The 17207-nt window shown below is 40.8% G+C and overlaps 1 protein-coding gene across 1 annotated transcript; it reads right to left on the bottom strand.

The window, feature by feature from the left end:
- Positions 1 to 1280: 1280 nt before the first annotated feature.
- On the bottom strand, positions 1281 to 12973 carry entpd2b (ectonucleoside triphosphate diphosphohydrolase 2b). The gene is made up of 9 exons (XM_084035077.1): positions 12533 to 12973; positions 9621 to 9738; positions 7991 to 8141; positions 5864 to 6023; positions 5343 to 5570; positions 4526 to 4795; positions 3465 to 3584; positions 2279 to 2413; positions 1281 to 2195 (listed from the first exon to the last, which is right to left on the bottom strand). Exons 1-9 carry the CDS (start codon positions 12647 to 12649, stop codon positions 1980 to 1982), a joined length of 1515 nt encoding a protein of 504 aa, XP_083891203.1. The 5' UTR covers positions 12650 to 12973; the 3' UTR covers positions 1281 to 1979.
- Positions 12974 to 17207: the final 4234 nt, after the last annotated feature.

Below are 17207 nucleotides of genomic sequence, written 5' to 3'. Positions count from 1 at the left end.
CGAGTACCAAGTCAAGACAGAGAAGTCCCAACTGAGTCCCAAGTTAAGGATTACCAAGTCCAAGTGCTTCACCTTAATGTTCAAGTCCAAAAACAAGTCATTATACACTCACATTGAATGCACTTTTGCACAGTTAGTGTCCTAAATTAACACCTACAGTATCCTAACAGTCATGACAATAAAGCAACTGAAGCTTATTATATAATATATATGTAGTATATAGTATATATGGTATTAATCTAATCACACTTGTTTCATCAAACATCGATCAAACATAAACTGCACCAATCTTCATCAGGATTATTCAAATGCTTCTTGAAGCACAAACTTATTGTGCCACCAGTCATTTGAATGATGCTAAACAAAATAAATAAAAACAAAATCAACATACAGGGGTTTCTTGAAATGGGCACCCAAAATGTAAATTTAGCACATCTACATGTCAAGAGTTGCCTTTAGCTTTTAATGCCAGCACATCTGAGTACATATTGGAATGTCATTATGTTGTAGGATACATTTTCTTTATAGTTAATAAAGTTTTTTTTTTTAGGAGGGTTAAATTGCTTTCATGTTTCACCTCGGCATGAGCGGACACAATAAATACAAGCAGTGTGTATTCCACTCCATCAAAGCAGCCATACATTGTAGTTTATGATGCAAAAATATGTCCCTTAAATATAATATAATGCAGTCCAACAACACCATATAGGTTAGATTAAAAAACAACCACTGTCAAGTGGAGAATTAAAACTCACAGACTTTAAAATATAAAGTGAATGTTTTTTGGCAGATTAGATGCAATTTTTGTTCAGTAACTTGTTTGTGGTATTATGTAATCTTTGAAGTACTACTGTGTCATCCTACATTCTATAATTAAATTATTTTATTGATAAATTCTGTAACCAACCTGTATTTAGGAAATACAAATTTGATAATCAAACCTTTGTTTTAGGATCCCATGATTGTTTTTACGCCTAACAGACTAAAACAAAAACACTGTTAAATAAAAAAGTAAAAAAACATACAAATTACACTTTTCAAAGAGACTGACTAATATAGCTTTAAGGCTTCCAATTGACTCTGTCAACAAATATGTATAGATGCGCTGTTTATGTCATCTGTATGTTATTGATGATTACTATTATTATTATGACATCTGTATGATAATGGCACTAAACAAATCCATTTTAAATGTTTGAACTTTTTATTCTGGGCTAAACCAAACTAAACTGTGAATAAAACTACCACCAAATATTGCTTACATATTAAACTAGTAGTCATTTCCACAGTGCGCCTCATTTTACTTTAACAGTGCTTCAGAGTACAGTCACACTTTCTACAAAACTACAAAAAACAAAACAATATTATATATTCCACACAAACATTGGTTGGCTTTTTCAAGAATAAAAATGACATTCATACCTCCACTGCAGCACCACCGGGGGAGACTATGTTCCTAAACCTACAAGGCAGCCCCACAGTGAAATGTAAAAAAAAAAGACGTGAGGTAAAGGAGGAGTTGTAGTTGGTTTTGCACAGTACTACAAATTTTTGGAGAGACGGTAAATGGTGTCAGCAATCTCCAAATGAAATGATTCTACTTCAGCAGTCAAAGGTCTGATTTAGTGGCTTCTAGTGGTGAGGCTGCAGATTGCAAACATCTGAATGCCCCTCCCCCACCCTCCCTTCACAAGTGTTGGAGAGCTACGGTGGCCTACAGGTAATGTAAAAACATTAGTGCCAAAAAAGCTAGTGCCAATGTTTGGTTTGTCTGTAGAAACATGGACGAAAACACACAAATTCAGTTGAATGAATATCACATTCCATTTTTCCAAATAGATCCCCCTAAACCCTACACACTGGACCTTTAAAAAAAGCTCAACTTGAGCCCTTAAACCTTATAGTTTAATTTCAGATCGAGTGTCCTGGAGTACAGAATCATCACAGGTCAGAACCCATTACTGTCTGTATTACTGAATCTAGATGGTGCTTTCACTGCCTCCTTTCTTCTTCCCATCGGAGGCTCGGAGCATGATGAAGACCAGGACTGCCGCGAGCAGGAGGACAAAGAGAAAGATGAGCGTCCCCCACGCTGCCGGGGTCAGGGCCTTCCTCAGCCCCACCGTCTCTGCAGGTAGCAGACTGCTTAAACTTAGCATGTAGCCCAGAGCCCAACCCACCGAGGTGTCGCCCGCCTGGAGGATCAGCAAGGGATTACTGCCTGTTAGTTTCAGCAAAAGAGCACAGAGGATACACTTGGTTGTAAAATGTTTCTCACCTTCTTCTGAAAGGAAATGCGTGGGAACGACGTCTCATCGAAGCCGTATCCTCTCATCAAGAGAATCTTAATATACACGGAGATGCCACAGTAGTCCTGCAAACGGGTCTTTTGCTGCGGGGCAAGAAGAAGCATCTGGAACAAAGGCAACATTAAAAATGACTAATCTGCCCAGAGTTATATGGGGTATGGAGTGAGCTACTATGATTGCAATCGTGTTATTGGTAATAGTGATGATTCAGAGTAAAATGCACCCTCATTTCCACCATGAAATCCAGCCAAACACCCCCTCACAAGCATTTTTAGGGATGGTCAACATTGGTCAAGATAGGACTATCAGCCGAATGGCTTAGTACTGGCGCTAATGGTACATTATGTATATCTCGTAAATTACCACACTAATAATGCATGGAATGTTACCAAACTTCTGCAGTAGTACACATAGGGTCTGTACTCACAAAACGAGGCATTTGAAAGTTTGTAAGTACAACAGGAGTTTATTTGAAAGAACACTTGCCTGATAGCTTCTATCCTCGGCTGCTAACGCTAGCACTGCGTCAACGCCACTTCCATGTTTACCAAGCTGTTTCCGTGACGCGAGTTTCACGCAAGAGTATGAAAAAGTTTCACTCAATTTTTATAAATGCTTGTATTATCAGGTCAACAAGTGTTGACAAGCGACCTGATAATACAAGCATTTATAAAAATGTGTTGGCCTTTACGAATTATACAAAATGTACCATTATCGCCAGTACTAAGCCATTCGGCTGCCCTATCTTAACCAATACTGACCATCGCTAAAAATGCTTCTGAGGGGGTATTTGGCTGGATGTCATGGTGGAAATGACCTAGGGTGCATTTAACTCCGAACCATCACTTTAACTAATGTATTTAAAGAATCTGAGGCCATGGTGGTGACTCTGTGAGGCAGTTTACACAGTGGTGCTCTGAGCATGCTAACACAATCACAATCATAATGCTCCCAAGCTGGCGTGATAATGTTCACCATGTTCGCCATCTTGTGTGAGCACGCTACTATTGCTGACCAGCACTAAAAGCAGAGTGCATCCGAGGCTGATGGGAACGTCGATAGTTTTGCTGGTGTTTGGTTGTGATCCACACAACTCTGCACAGACACAAATGAGATATTCTAAATAAATGGAACAAACGTAGAAAACAACATTACTTGATTGAAAGTCATCCCGCAGATGGTTTTGGACGCCTCCTCCAGTTGTGAAGGCGTGTTCGCAGAGATGCTGGTGGTGCGCTGCAGGAAGGAGTGAGCGTAGAAGAATGCCGAGAACGCCTGTTAAAGGAGAAGACAAAATAAAAAACATCAGATGGGGCAATTCGTAGTTCATGGAAAATAATTCACCTATGAGAGAGATAGAACACATGTAGACAAATAAATGATGTTTACAGACGTTTCTACGTTTTCTCTGAGGCCATATTGTGCTTCTAGTATGTAAAGGAATAACTCTTTTTTAAAGTTTCATATTAAACAATGATATATTTTGACTTAAGTATATTTTTGAATGCAGGAGGTCAACTTTTTTACTTATTTTACTGAAGGAAAGATGTCATGTCTAGAGCTCTTAAGTCCATTCTGCTCATTTCAGGTTTTCATGTGATTTAAGGTAAGTGCTGATCCAAATGTGTCCAGCAAACTAAGGGATATATTTAGTAGATATTTCATATTATATTTAATGCATAACAATAACAAAGAACAACTGATAAACTGTTCAATTAACCCAAATGGTGAACACAATAACGGCAGGAATGTTGTGTGAAACAAGCAACTTGGATGATTTTTGAGCAGATTGTTTCCTATGAATATTGCATCAAAGGGATATTAGATATTTTTAGGAAATTTTCAATACAACTCACATCTTTATTCTGTGTTTTTTATTTTATTTTTAACAATGACATACTTAATAGGCTATTTTTGGAAAAATAAATTGTTACTAAAAGGTTTAACTTGTTAAACTAGTTTATGTAGTAAAAGATCGATCCTTTTCAATACGATATTGCTACACAAAAGATCCTGATACTACTGCTGTAGTAGAGACCCAGAGTTTTATATTTTCTTGTTTGTGTGCTTGAGTTATGTTAGCTATGTGTTTTTGGGGGGGGGGGCAGGAAATGGCTTACTTTGTGAGCATCACTAATACTGCGTCTGCTCTGCTAGTGTACAGGTTGACCTTTCCTCTATAACGTACCCGTGTGTACAACAACCCCTCTTCTTACCATGAAGCTACCGGTGACATTTGGCTGGAAGACTTCATCAAAGGAGCACTGGGAGAAGGGGCAGCTGTCGAAGGAGAAGAGCTCGGACACGTTTCCCACACAGTGTTCATAACGTCCGCTGCCTTCTATTGTCAGAGAGGCCTGGGAGTCGTAGGAGCTGGGTTTGTACTTGGCTGTACACGGAGAGTTGAATACACTGTCCAGCTTCAAAGTTCTGGTGTGGCCTGCAGGATAGCAGGGGTGTGTGACCGACCCAGAGTAGCCCTGAGACTGAGAGGGAGACCGAGGTCCATTAGATACTATCACAATAATATTCTTGAAATGCAGAATGTAGAACTATGCTATTTGTATGAATTGCTCTCTTTCATAATACACTAATTAGAACCAGATCAATACTGACAAGGCTGACTGTATTATAAGGTATAAAAATGCCAGAAGTAGCCAAAATACTATTTCCATGGTCCCTGGTTAAAGATAGAAACAATAAAGTATTCTTAATTACATCAGCACAAACACACAAAACAAGACATGCAGTTAGAAGTTGGTTATGGAAAGGAAAGATGGAAAGGGAGGAGTGAGCTGAGGGGTATTCAGTTGGTTGCAAACCGCAACCACCAAATCCTACACACTGGCCCTTTAACTATATACTAGATAATATAGAAAACATAGATATCACTTCGAAAAGTGACATACAACGTACACAAATTGCAAATTTTTCAAGTAATACAGCTGTATATTCTATTGTACAGAGAAAGGTGTTGTTACCATCTTTATATGGCGACAAAGGAAAAGTAATCAGTGTGTCATGTCCCACTACCTTCACTATATGAGCCAGCAGTCTCTTGAGGAACTGGTCCTGTCCGTAGCACAGGAAGCTGTGTGTGTACAGAGAGTACTCCTTGCCGTAAAGACGCAGCTTTATCATGTCATGTTTGTCTTCCACTTCCTCCTGAGTCGCAAATGTTATCTGGGTGGACGCCCCGCCGAAATCGAGTGCTCCCACTGTGGGCCTGCCAGGGCTGAGCCAGTGCCCCACGAATCCATACTGTGGAGGAATAATAAGGGAATTATGGGCTTTTATTCTCCTGGACATTGTCTTAAGAATAGAGGTCTATTTCAATGAGAGGCAATGGTGAGGGTCATTGGTGTTGCAGAGGCCACTAGATGTCATCAGCCACCTCAAAATAAGCTTTAATAGACAACCACATCCAGTCCTAAAACATGTGCAAAATGAAATAGTTTAAATTTAAAGTTATCACATTATTTGTATGCAAGCTGCTTTGTTGCACCATTTTACATGATTTCTCAATGAATCACCCTCCATTCAGGTTCAGGTACCTTTATGAAGTTCTCTAAGAGGTAGTTGACGGTAACCCAGCCGTACGCCCCCTCCTCCTGACCGCTCAGTATGGCCGCCCCCCGGTAGCTGAAGGGGTACGACTGGATTTTGTGGCCCACTTCCTGCAGAATCTGAACTGACAGCTCTGGATTTGAGATGCTTGTTGGAAGAGAAAAAGTGGGTTACAAATTACAGTTGCAGCAGTATGACACTAATGGACGTTCATTAAAGTGTAAGACCGGTGAAAAATGGACCCCATAGTCTTTTTCGCCATGAAAAAACATCAAATAAGCCATCCAGACATTTTTTTTCAGTGATCACCCATGTATCGAGAAAGCCTCGAAAGACGCTAACAGCCCCATAGCGCTAACACTGATTAGATTGCACTCAAAATAGCACCAAACCTCTTCAGTAGCATGATAAGGTTCCTTACACATAAAACCAACACCAACAACGTAGTTAGCGAACCCGGAGTATTTTAAAAAAGACTAGTTTACAAGTCTGTGCCTTACCAGTAGGTCCATGTTGACAGGTAGTCCATACAAGTCGATTACCGAATGCACTGGAGTTCAGTTCAATGAGGAAAGTCTTGGCATTTATAATTCCATGGAAAATGCATTACTTGGCTGTTTGTGATGATGTCCATCGAGTGTTGACACGGAAATGAAAGGAAATGAAACCACAACGTTTACGTGTTTTGCTGGAACAAATCATCTCCTGTTGCATTGCATTCGATAATCGACTTGTACGGACTATACTACGAGAATACCTGGAAGTTGGGCAGTGAGTAAGTCTTTCAAAACAGTCCTTTTTAATAAACTACGTTGTTGGTGTTGGTTTTATGTGTAAGGACCCTTTTCATGCTACTGAAGAGGTTTGGTGCTATTTTGAGCAATATTAGTGGTTAGAATATGCCGTTGTGGATGCGTTAGGCTCATCGCCCCAATCTAATCAGTGTTAGCGCTATGGGGCTGTTAGCGTCTTTCGAGGCTTTCTCGATACATGGGTGATCACTGAAAAAAAATGTCTGGATGGCTTATTTGCTGTTTTTTCATGGCGAAAAAGACTATGGGGTCCATTTTCGCCGGTCTGACACTTTAAGCAGATGTGTGGAAGAAAACGCTAAATTTGATGAATATTAGTTTTCACTCTGCTCATTCTCACTGTTTTACTGCCCCAAGCTTCAGGTTTCACTGCTGACCTTTGACACGATGAAGATTTAACTGACCCAGATCTTAAACTTCTTTGAAAGTTTCATGGAGACGCCGCATGGAAATCAGTTCCACATGTTTGTCTGCAGGACCAGCCTGATAATCATTTTCAACCAGCCAGCCAGACTCCACAACAGCCTCAAAGGGGACCTGTCCCAGACAGAGAGCTTGTACGCTTGCATCTTTTCATCTGTAAATAGTGTTTGAATTGTTTTATCCAATCATCCTTTTCATGCAAATATGTCAAACACTTTAGGGCTCCATTTGTGAGCTCAGGCCTGATGTCCAATCAGTGTCCGCGGTGCCGGGCCCGTAGCCACATTTTTTGGGAAGGGGCACAAGTTTCCCACCGAATTAAAAAACAGTCTCATTATGTTTCACTCGGGGCTCCTGAGTCAAGTGTGACATTTGGTATACTGGTCTGGTATTTCTGCTTAATATAAAACTGGTTGGAACATTTTTATACAGGTCCATCCCTACATTTTTAGAGACAGACACCCAATAAGCTGCCTCTCGTTCACACTGTAGCTTCTGTTTGCACCGAGCAAATTATTATTTGCATATTCATATCATGTACGGCGACTTACAGTTTGTTTTGTTGGAGGACAGGCAATATGTGTTTGTATTCCCTCATATAAATTCATAAATAAATGAATGATGCAGACATATCAGAGCAGGCACAGCTCTGGATGCTAAATATGTCAGCATGTAATACAAGATAAGATATGCAAGTTCGCTCAATGTGTAATTCCTGTTAGTCTTGATGTTTTTCAGCTTTTATATTTCATAATTATGTCTTGAAGAGCATTTTAGTGTATGAACTCTGTGTTTTATTATTATCACACACACACACACACACACACACACACACACACACACAATCAAACATACACACGCACACACACTTTGACTCACTGCAGAAGCCTCATGCCAGCTGTGGCTCCCAGGTACACAGGTGTGAGGTGGTGTCTCTCTTTGGGGATGTCCTTCACCGCCTGCTCCAGACAAGCCTCTAAGCTCCGCCCTGCTGCTCCCTGTTGGCCGGCATAGCTGGAGATGCCCCCACCTGAGTCAGCGTTTTACAGGATTAAAAAAGGGGGGAAAAAACCCATCCAATTACATCACCGACGTGTAGCATCTTGTTCTTCTTTAAGCTGTTGTGACCCACATCATGCAAATTGAGCTACAAGACTTCAGGTGTCCCAGCTACCTGGGGAAAAAACTCCAAGACAAGCCACTTTCAAATCATAGTTATTCCTTGCAAATGTTACAGATCATTTACAAGGAGTCGTGTTGCATCTGAGTTATCCGATTTTAATGTACATACATCATTCTCAGACATCCACATTTTGACCAAAGTTCACTTCTGATTATGAAACATGACAAAGTAAACACTGTGTTCATAACTAAGTGGGAAAAACCCAAATCTCAGCCAAGGACAATGAGGAACCTGAGCAGGTGGCAAAGCACAGTGCTCGTCTCTGACTCATTCCTCATTTATGATCGCCTGAGAGCAAAGGTTGCTTTGCTGTGGAAAAACCCATATTTACAGGAGACACCTGGCACTCTATCAGAACCCTCCCACTGCTGATAAGAACAAGGAAATTAAATTTCAATTGTATGATTTGTTTTTTTTCCAGTGACAAACATACAGTGTTCTAAACTGAGGAGTGGAGGGCTCATACTGGTGTGATTTCACTATCAGAAGATTACAGGTTTATTTCCAAGGATTGTTCCAGTAAGTCACTATGTGCTTATCTGCATAACGTTGGCCTGCTATTAGTCGCCATGCCATTTTTTCTCTCGTTCTTGGTAGTTAGTAAATAAAGCATGGGAGTACCAGGAGCCTCATCAGGCATAGCTTCAAAAACTATTATAAATCATGATATTATATATCTGCTCCACTGCCACTTTATGGGTGACTTTTTTATGCAACAACAGACTCATATGGAGTAGTTCAATAGTATCTAGGTTAATATGTTAATACCATGGAATGATATGCTTATTTACTGTAATTTCAAAGATGACACATCGTGTTGAGTCGTCAGTGCAGCGGGTTTCACCCTGGTTAAACCACACAAACGCTCCGAGAGCGAATTCAATTTCGTGCAATCTCATACAAAACAGTCACTAAAACAGCAAGATCGTTGCGGTTGCATGATCGGCACCACAGACAGCGCCGCACATCAACCGAGCAGGACAACGTCGGCGAGCAGCTCAGGGCACACTGCTCGTGTTGCTGCCTTGCAAACACAGGCCAACTGAAAACTTCGTCTTAACTCATTTCATGACTTCCTGTTAACGTATTCTTTTATATTGATGAGTTTCATACACACTCCAATCACTGTTTGTGGCCGGCAATAGACGAGATGTTCTGAATTAAAGTTGCAGTGGCATTCTGTGAAGGAAGGGCCTCCGTCCGTAGCCCGAGGACCTCGAGTAATATGAAGGTGCTTCTGTCTGTTGTAATCTGAGCCGACTACAGATGCTGCCCTCGGAGAAAACAGTCTGAAGTACATTAGTTTTAGGTGGAGAAAGTACTTACCCTTCGCATGACAATCGCTGTGCTGGGTGACCACTCCTGTGCCGTTTTGCTTGTCTGCAGGCCACTTGTATACATACAGCGCTGTGTGTGACGATCCAGCATCCAGAACAATCCCATACTACAGAGAGTAACAGGCAGAAAAAAAAAAAGAAACTCATCAGGAGAGGTATTTGTGGGGACAACCATGAAAAGGGGAATGCAGCTAACATGACAGAGGAGAAGGAACGGCATTTACGATCGTGGCTGTGTAACCTGCATTTTGGCATCTGGAAGGCATTTGGCTGCAGAACTTGCTGAACTTTAAAGGTTGCCTTCTGGGTCTTATTTTACACACGTATACATTTGTGATAGAAAGAAAACACGCAGGACTACACATTTTATTGAGTGTTTCCTTCTTTTGACAAATGTACTTATTGTAAGTCGCTTTGGACAAAAGCGTCTGCTAAATGACCTAAATGTAAATGTAATGTTTAAAATGCGTTGAAATGCATGTAGCAACAAGGAATTGGACATAGGATCACAATAAGTTGTTTTATCCTTTATTTATGCAGGGTGACCTTATGATTTATCATCATAGGGTCTAATAATATTAGTTTTAGATGGAGATGCTACACCTGAGTCAGTGTTTAACAGGATTAAAAAGGGGAAAAAACCCATCCAATTACATCCCCGACGTGCAGCATCTTGTTCTCATTTAAGTTGTCGTGACCCACATACATCATGCAAATTTAGCTACAAGACTTCAGGTGTCCCAGCTACCTGGGTGACCTTATGATTCATCATCATAGGGTCTAATAATATTATTTTATTTATTTATTGAATTGTTTTTCACAAAAAAATGTAAATGTGTGTCTTATCGGTGATGCAAAAAAAGTATTAGTTTCATAACAAAATGTAAAGTGATTCCAGTGTGTTTAAGTGCCGTTTGGCTATTAAGCATATTTTTTAATGATTGTTGGGGATAATATCATGAATTTAAGGTAACACGGGGTGAGTCATTATGTAAAAATGGTAATTTTAACTAATGATTTCCCCAGTTGTTTAGCAGAAAATACTCCCTGCCAAGGCCAGAGTCGACTCAGTGAGAGGAAAGACCCGTTGCCCCTGACAGTACTTCCTCTTCCACTACCACGCAGAATACTAAGCAACTTGCTGAAATGAAGGAAACACTCAGAAGGTGGAGAAAGCCAGCCATGCAAGAGAGTCTGTGGCGATGCAAAGGAAAGAGACCACACACACGAGAACATTAATCCACGTACACTGCACTTCAACTCAGTACAACAGGTGAAGAGCAGCATCACGGGAAGCGGCCCTCGTTATTCCTCGTAATATTTTCTCGTAATATTTTCTCATTATTGCTGTGCAGCGAATTGTAAGGCCTCCCTCTAACACTTGCCAAAACTCTAATCATCTGCTTTGTCCTTTCATTTGATAAACTATGGGAACTGTTGCACTTCTCTCCCTGCGAAAAGTAAGAAAAACCCTTTTGTGTCCTTTTATTGTGGCTGGCGGATCACATTGATACCAAGTGAAAGGGCGCTCACTTTATCCTAAAAAAGGAACCATGGGATATTTAGCCAGTAGCACAAAATCAAAGGAGCAGAGGGAACAGAAGCTGGAGTTGACATGTACAGCAACCCTGCTCTCAAGGCCAAAGCCATCCAACCTTGCTGAAGGAAAGACTTGAATATGATTTGTTTCATAACAACGAGGCCGCGGTTGAGTTTATCAGCATCTCAGCCATGACGTCACCTCTGGAGACACTCTAGACCAAGATAAGAATGTCAGATGACCTCTGCCATCTCGCAATGTTGACGAAAGTGAAACATTATGTATCCTCATCTTGATTTGGATCCACTCCAGTCGTTTTCCCGCAAATAACCATGTAATACGGAAACTGAAAATAAGACAACAGTGAGTTTTTATTTCACTACACAGGGTTTCTTTAGACTTCCCTACACAATTGTTTTTCCTCCGATTTTGCATCTGAATTTCAGTTTTCATTTTGGCTTCCAGGGAGCAATCACTAGTTCCGGATGGCAACGGCCAAAAATCAAGATGGTGATGGCCAAAATGCCAAACTCAAGGCCTCCAAACAGCAGTGCTGAAACCAGTGGGTGACATCATGGTGGCGACATCTACAGTCTGTGGCCCAGAGGCCTTTTATCATCAAATCTGTGCCCACCGGGCTGCTATGGTGATGTGTTTCTCCATATCAAAATGTTTCAGATATAACATACGGACCCCAGGAGGTGTCATGAGGACGCTTTAGTCATTTGTGCTCTTGGTTTAATCATTTGTGACAGCAAACGCCTTTGGTGCGATGCAGTCAGTCAGCTGGAAGACAACAAAGAACACATGAGGCTCTGGAAGCCGGAAGTTTTTAAGAACTGGATGACATCTATCTGCTGTATATGACGTTTTAATGGAGAAACACTCCACACTGTTATTATGCAAAATATGTTTATGTGATCTAAGATAAGTAACATTGTGTTTGACAGCAGAAACGTATATCTTAATAAACCTGTAGCATGAAATCCAAGCCATCCACAGTAACATGAAGGTGATACAGCTATAGAATTATTAAATAATATGCACATTTTTGTTCTCCACTCAGGCTCTGTTATCCTTATTCAGACAAACATCACATAACATTTTCTATTTGACTTGCTGTTTCATGTAATACTGCTCCAGCTGGACTTCCACACATTAAAGAGAATATCAAACAAGCTCTGGAGACATGAAAGGATGCAACTTAAAGCTGAGCAACATCCATCAAATGTCACGCAATAATCCGGGGCTACGGATTTTTGTGCGACACCTCCGCGCGTCCCCCGTCTGCACCGCGGCTTTGGTTACTAGAAACACGCTGACAAAACGGATCCAAAAATACCCAGCGGGACCGACCTTACCGTGAACCCCGGCGCGTCCCGGACGTCCTCGGTGGGGACCGTCAGGAGCAGGATTGCAACAAGTCCGAACAGCAGCAGCGCGATGGGGACGACGGGCAGAGCGCAGCGCGGAGCCATGACGCGAAGCTGTCGGACGCGGCGCGGTTCTGCGCCTGCTGGAGAGCTGAGCGTCCGCTTAATAGACGCGGCCGGACCGGCATCAACACAGCCCGCCTCTGTGCTTCACGCTTCACCTGCTTCCTGTTTTACATTTCACTTGAGATAGCAAAGTATGAGCTGAATTTATGACCCGAGCGGTGCCAAGTCCTCGTCCATGTGGCCGAGCCCTCCCGTCTCCTCCCCGGCCAGTGAATGGACACCAAGGCTACTGGAGCCACGGAGGGGACAATGTTTCCCTCAAGGCCGAGCTGCTGCTCAATCACGTCCACTGGAGCTGCTCAAGTCAGCCTGGTCACTTCCTTGTTGATTACAGGGAAACGTGATTCATAATTAGTCATTCATGGAAAAAAGAGGCCTGGCTTCCGCTGGCTGAGGTCCAAGTTGCTCCTCGTTGTTTCTGTCCTGTATTAGCATGAGAATCGACGCACCTTGGAAACCTGACATGCAAATCATGTCCTCGTAAACCATGCAAATGAGTTGTCCACCGGAGGCCTGTACTGTCTACGTGCGTGTGCTTTAAAATGTCTATTTTTGCTGAAATCCTGTTCTGACAGTCTAAATTTAGCATAATATATAATGAGTTATTTTGGAGAGCTTATGTATATTGAGCTCGAGTTATTCTTCAGATATTCTTCTTTGTCAGTCAGTCGTGACGCTTGGTTTCATTTTTTGTTTCTTTTGCAATATATGAGATGAAATAAAAAATACGCTTTTAATGTAAAAATCAATACTCAATCTGAGTTATATATCTTCTGGAAGATATGAGATGTAAATGTCACAAAATATTGAAATAGCTCCAGTTCTTTAATACAGATTTCATCACCACACAGCTGAATTACTGCCTCTGGTCCAATGACTGAATATAAATTCATTATTAGTATTGATTATTATTAGTTTAAAGTGGAACTCCACTTATTTAGTATTTTCTGCTTTAGTAAAGTTGGGTGGGTTACATGATATGCATTTAAAAAAAGCATCAAAGTAGGAGAGACTCAAATATTCTGATTTATATTTTCTAATGACAAGTAAATTTCCAAATATATCAAATCCTCCATTTCCCATAATGCCTGGTAAATGTCCACGCCTTTCAAACTCTTCACCTCCAGCTTGTGACGCAGACTTTCTGATAAAATGTGAAAAACAAAAATAATCCCTGATGACATAATCAGATTATGTTCTCAAAAATGAGAAATCTCCCTTCAGAGGCACAGAAGACATTACAGACTGGACAGAAGGACATAGGAAGGTGCCACTCTGTAATTTATCACTCCATTTTTCAATTCACATTTCACCACCTCCATTTTTTTATGAATTAATTTGTATTGCTTCCACTCCTCATAGCTATTCTCAGAGGTATAATAAACTCCCAGTCATGAGAGGGATTCGCGGAAACACTGTATCTGCTCTATCGGCCCTCATGTCAAGATCACTGGGAAGATTTGGCTAATTTGATACCTGGCAGTCGAACTGTTTTGGCTTCACGCACCTCTTCAGCCCATTCTTGTTCTCACGGCATCAAATCCTGACTTGGTCACGTAGCTGGTGTCTGAAACCGACCCCGATTAGTGTCTGTATGAGATTCACCATCTCCACTGTAAACCCGTCATGTCAATGTCAGATACCGGGAGTGTGATGCTAAACCTTCCTGTCCCTTGTGAAATCAATGTTCATTGTTGGGATATGTTTCAATTACATCCCCTACCTTTATTTTCACTTCAGACTTGTCATGTTTAACTCAAACCATGATGTTTTTTCCTAAAAATAGAAATGGCTGAGTGTGTGATGAGTTGGTACAACGCTGAACATGGCCCCGCCTCCATCGCTGTATCTGCTTGTCTTACACCCTCGGCTCCTGGAAATGCTTGGGTGCTGTAACAGTGAGAGTGCGTCAGTGTGTTAACTGCTCAAGTTCATTTGTTGCAAACAGATACCTTCAGTTCACGGTTCAACAAAAACATGAGCATGTTCATTCACAACACTGCCTCTGAGTACAGGATTCATTACAGCAGGCCACGGTAACGTCTGTAGCAGCAGCTAAGGCATTGAATGTAACGTATGGCTTTTTGAAGCTAAAGATCATTTAATGTTACTTCCAGACATACTTGCAAACAATTCACCAATGTCTTTATCTTTCTACGTTTTTTCTTAAATTTGTTCTTAATAAAGTTCTGAAGAAAAACCTACACCAGATTCATGACGCCTTCTTAAACTGCAGGAATGTTCTGTGTTCTTGTCTCGATCACTCCCACGTCTTCTTAAATTGATAGCGTGTGCCAGTTCTTCCTCATTAAATCTAGAGACGGTGAACAAGCAGACTGCAAACGTAAGAAAACGTCAGGCGTTCTTAAGTGGAAGAAGCCGACTGCTGCAGGGAGTAAACCGCAAACGAGCTGTTATATTCACTCAACAGGGCAGATCCTCCATCTCCTAATAAAATAAATCATTATGGGGATAGAGCAGTGTTGCTGGGATTTATAATGAATTCCTCAAAGATGCATATATGAGCCATGCATCTCCAGCAGCTCCTTGTTCGAGGTGCAAACCCACAGAACATTTTAGTCATATAGGAATTCATGTGTTGTGTAGTGTTTTGCTTTATTTCAAAAGGTCACCATTTGTATTATGAAAATAATAATTGAACAAGATTAAAAATGATACTTATTGTAATTTCAATCCTGCTGTATTATACAACAAGAAGAAAACCAATTAGCCAATTTTGCACACACGTAGGCACTTAAATGTGCGTAAGCATGCTTTTAAATGTCCGTAGGATTTGTTGTAAGTAAACATGAATACTAGAATCTTCGTGAAAATGACGTAAGTGGGGTTTAAGAACAAATTTCTTCCTAAGAACACTTGGTGAATGAGGCCTAATGCCACATGTTTGTTTTTGGATAAATGTCGTGGCTGAGAATGAGCCTTGGCACACTCCGTACTCCATCTGTGGGGACTTAACCGCGGACTGAGCTCCTGCCACCCTGGTGGAGGGTTCGTACCAGAACTGATCAATCAAGCCGGTTGTTATCCACGGGGCCAAGCAGCACTCGGAGTCACATTAAACTCTCTGACAGAGTGACAGAGTGTCGGCTGGGCTCGGGCAGAAGGTCAATGGACCAGAACGAATGTCTCACCTGACAATATCCTTTGACCTCTGCTTTTACAAGGTATGCCATTAATTAACAATGACAGCCATGATCTGATTAATGATGACACTCGTGATTAAATTAAAGATTACACGGTGACGGTCGTTGTGTACCAGGATAAGATATCAGCTGTTGAAAGAGTCGTAGTATTAACCTTTCTTAGACACACATTCTCAGAGGTTTAGAGGAAACACCTTTAATGTGATCATACTTCATGGTTTGTTTTTACATAACATGGTTGTCTAGGATATGTGGAAGGAACATTAACTAATAAAACCAGATGTGTGCATTAACAAGAGTAACAGCCACATTAGCGCCACTTTGAGACAGTAGGCCTACACAGCTGTGCTTTGAGGTAAATGCTAGTATGAGGATGCTTACATGACCAAGGTGACAATATTAATATGCTGATGATTAGCAAGCAATGCACCATGTTCATCGTGTTAGTTTAGCATGCTAGCACGCTAACGAGCAGTAAACACAAAGTGCAGCAGAGGCTTCATGGGAATGTTACAAAATCAAGTGAGGTGGTGAAATGGATTTATCCTCTGCACATTATATGTATTTCCTATAATAGAACCTGGTCCTTCACCCTTTTCATTTCTTTGAGATATTTAAAAAAAAAGGTACCATTACGGCACCAGGCACAGAACATCCCACAGAAACACATTTCTGACATATTATTAGCTAAAACATCTTATTATGGCTAACATATTACATAAACGTGCCTTCATACACATTCACCAGACTCAGAGCACCATCGTCCCATTAGAGTCCTGTTTATGTCCACTTAAAGAATGTCTATTGGTGTCCATCAGATCCTGAGGGAGATATGAGGCTCATGTTGCTGTGTTCAGCAGTCATTCACTTTGGCTCTCTGCTGCCTCCTGCTGGGCAGGTCACCAAGTCTCAATTGCTCAGTTTCTACAGAATAAGAACGGTTGCTAAAGGAGTCAACCATACAGTCTAAAGTCAGACCAAAGAACCAAAACAAGACATTGTCATGACTAAAGGCTCCATAGCTATTTGATCTGTTTTATTCTATGCATGTGCTTAAATTATTTCATTCATAACTGTTATTTATAATTACAGTAATCATTTTTAAAGTAGTACTATATGACGAAAATGTTACTTAATTCCTCAATCATTTTTTTGAAATATTGAGTCTAGTCCTATTGAGAATTTGATGACCAATAAATAATAAATTAAGAAATAATAAAGTCATTTATCTAGCAGAAATGCCACACATTCTCAGGCTCCAGCTTCACAAATTATTTTCCGCCAAAAAATTATCTCTTTGGGTTTCTGTTTAGAAACTGTTTAGAATTTATTTAGACTAAACAATTAACTAATTAAATAATGAACAGATTAAT

Source organism: Eutrigla gurnardus (genome assembly GCF_963514095.1).
Source record: "Eutrigla gurnardus genome assembly, chromosome: 19".
NCBI lineage: Eukaryota > Metazoa > Chordata > Actinopteri > Perciformes > Triglidae > Eutrigla > Eutrigla gurnardus.
Note: the sequence above shows the minus strand (reverse complement) of the source record. Positions and strands in the feature narration are given on the sequence as shown.

What these genes read in the sequence shown, in the direction of transcription:
- entpd2b (XM_084035077.1), bottom strand. Translation starts at nt 12,649, where the DNA reads ATGGCTCCGCGCTGCGCTCTGCCCGTCGTCCCCATCGCGCTGCTGCTG. An exon ending in TGCTGGCTCATATAGTGAAG is followed by an intron (nt 4,796 to 5,342) that starts GTAGTGGGACAT and finishes TCTCCCTCTCAG; the next exon opens with TCTCAGGGCTACTCTGGGTC. An exon ending in GCATTTCCTTTCAGAAGAAG is followed by an intron (nt 2,196 to 2,278) that starts GTGAGAAACATT and finishes CTGATCCTCCAG; the next exon opens with GCGGGCGACACCTCGGTGGG.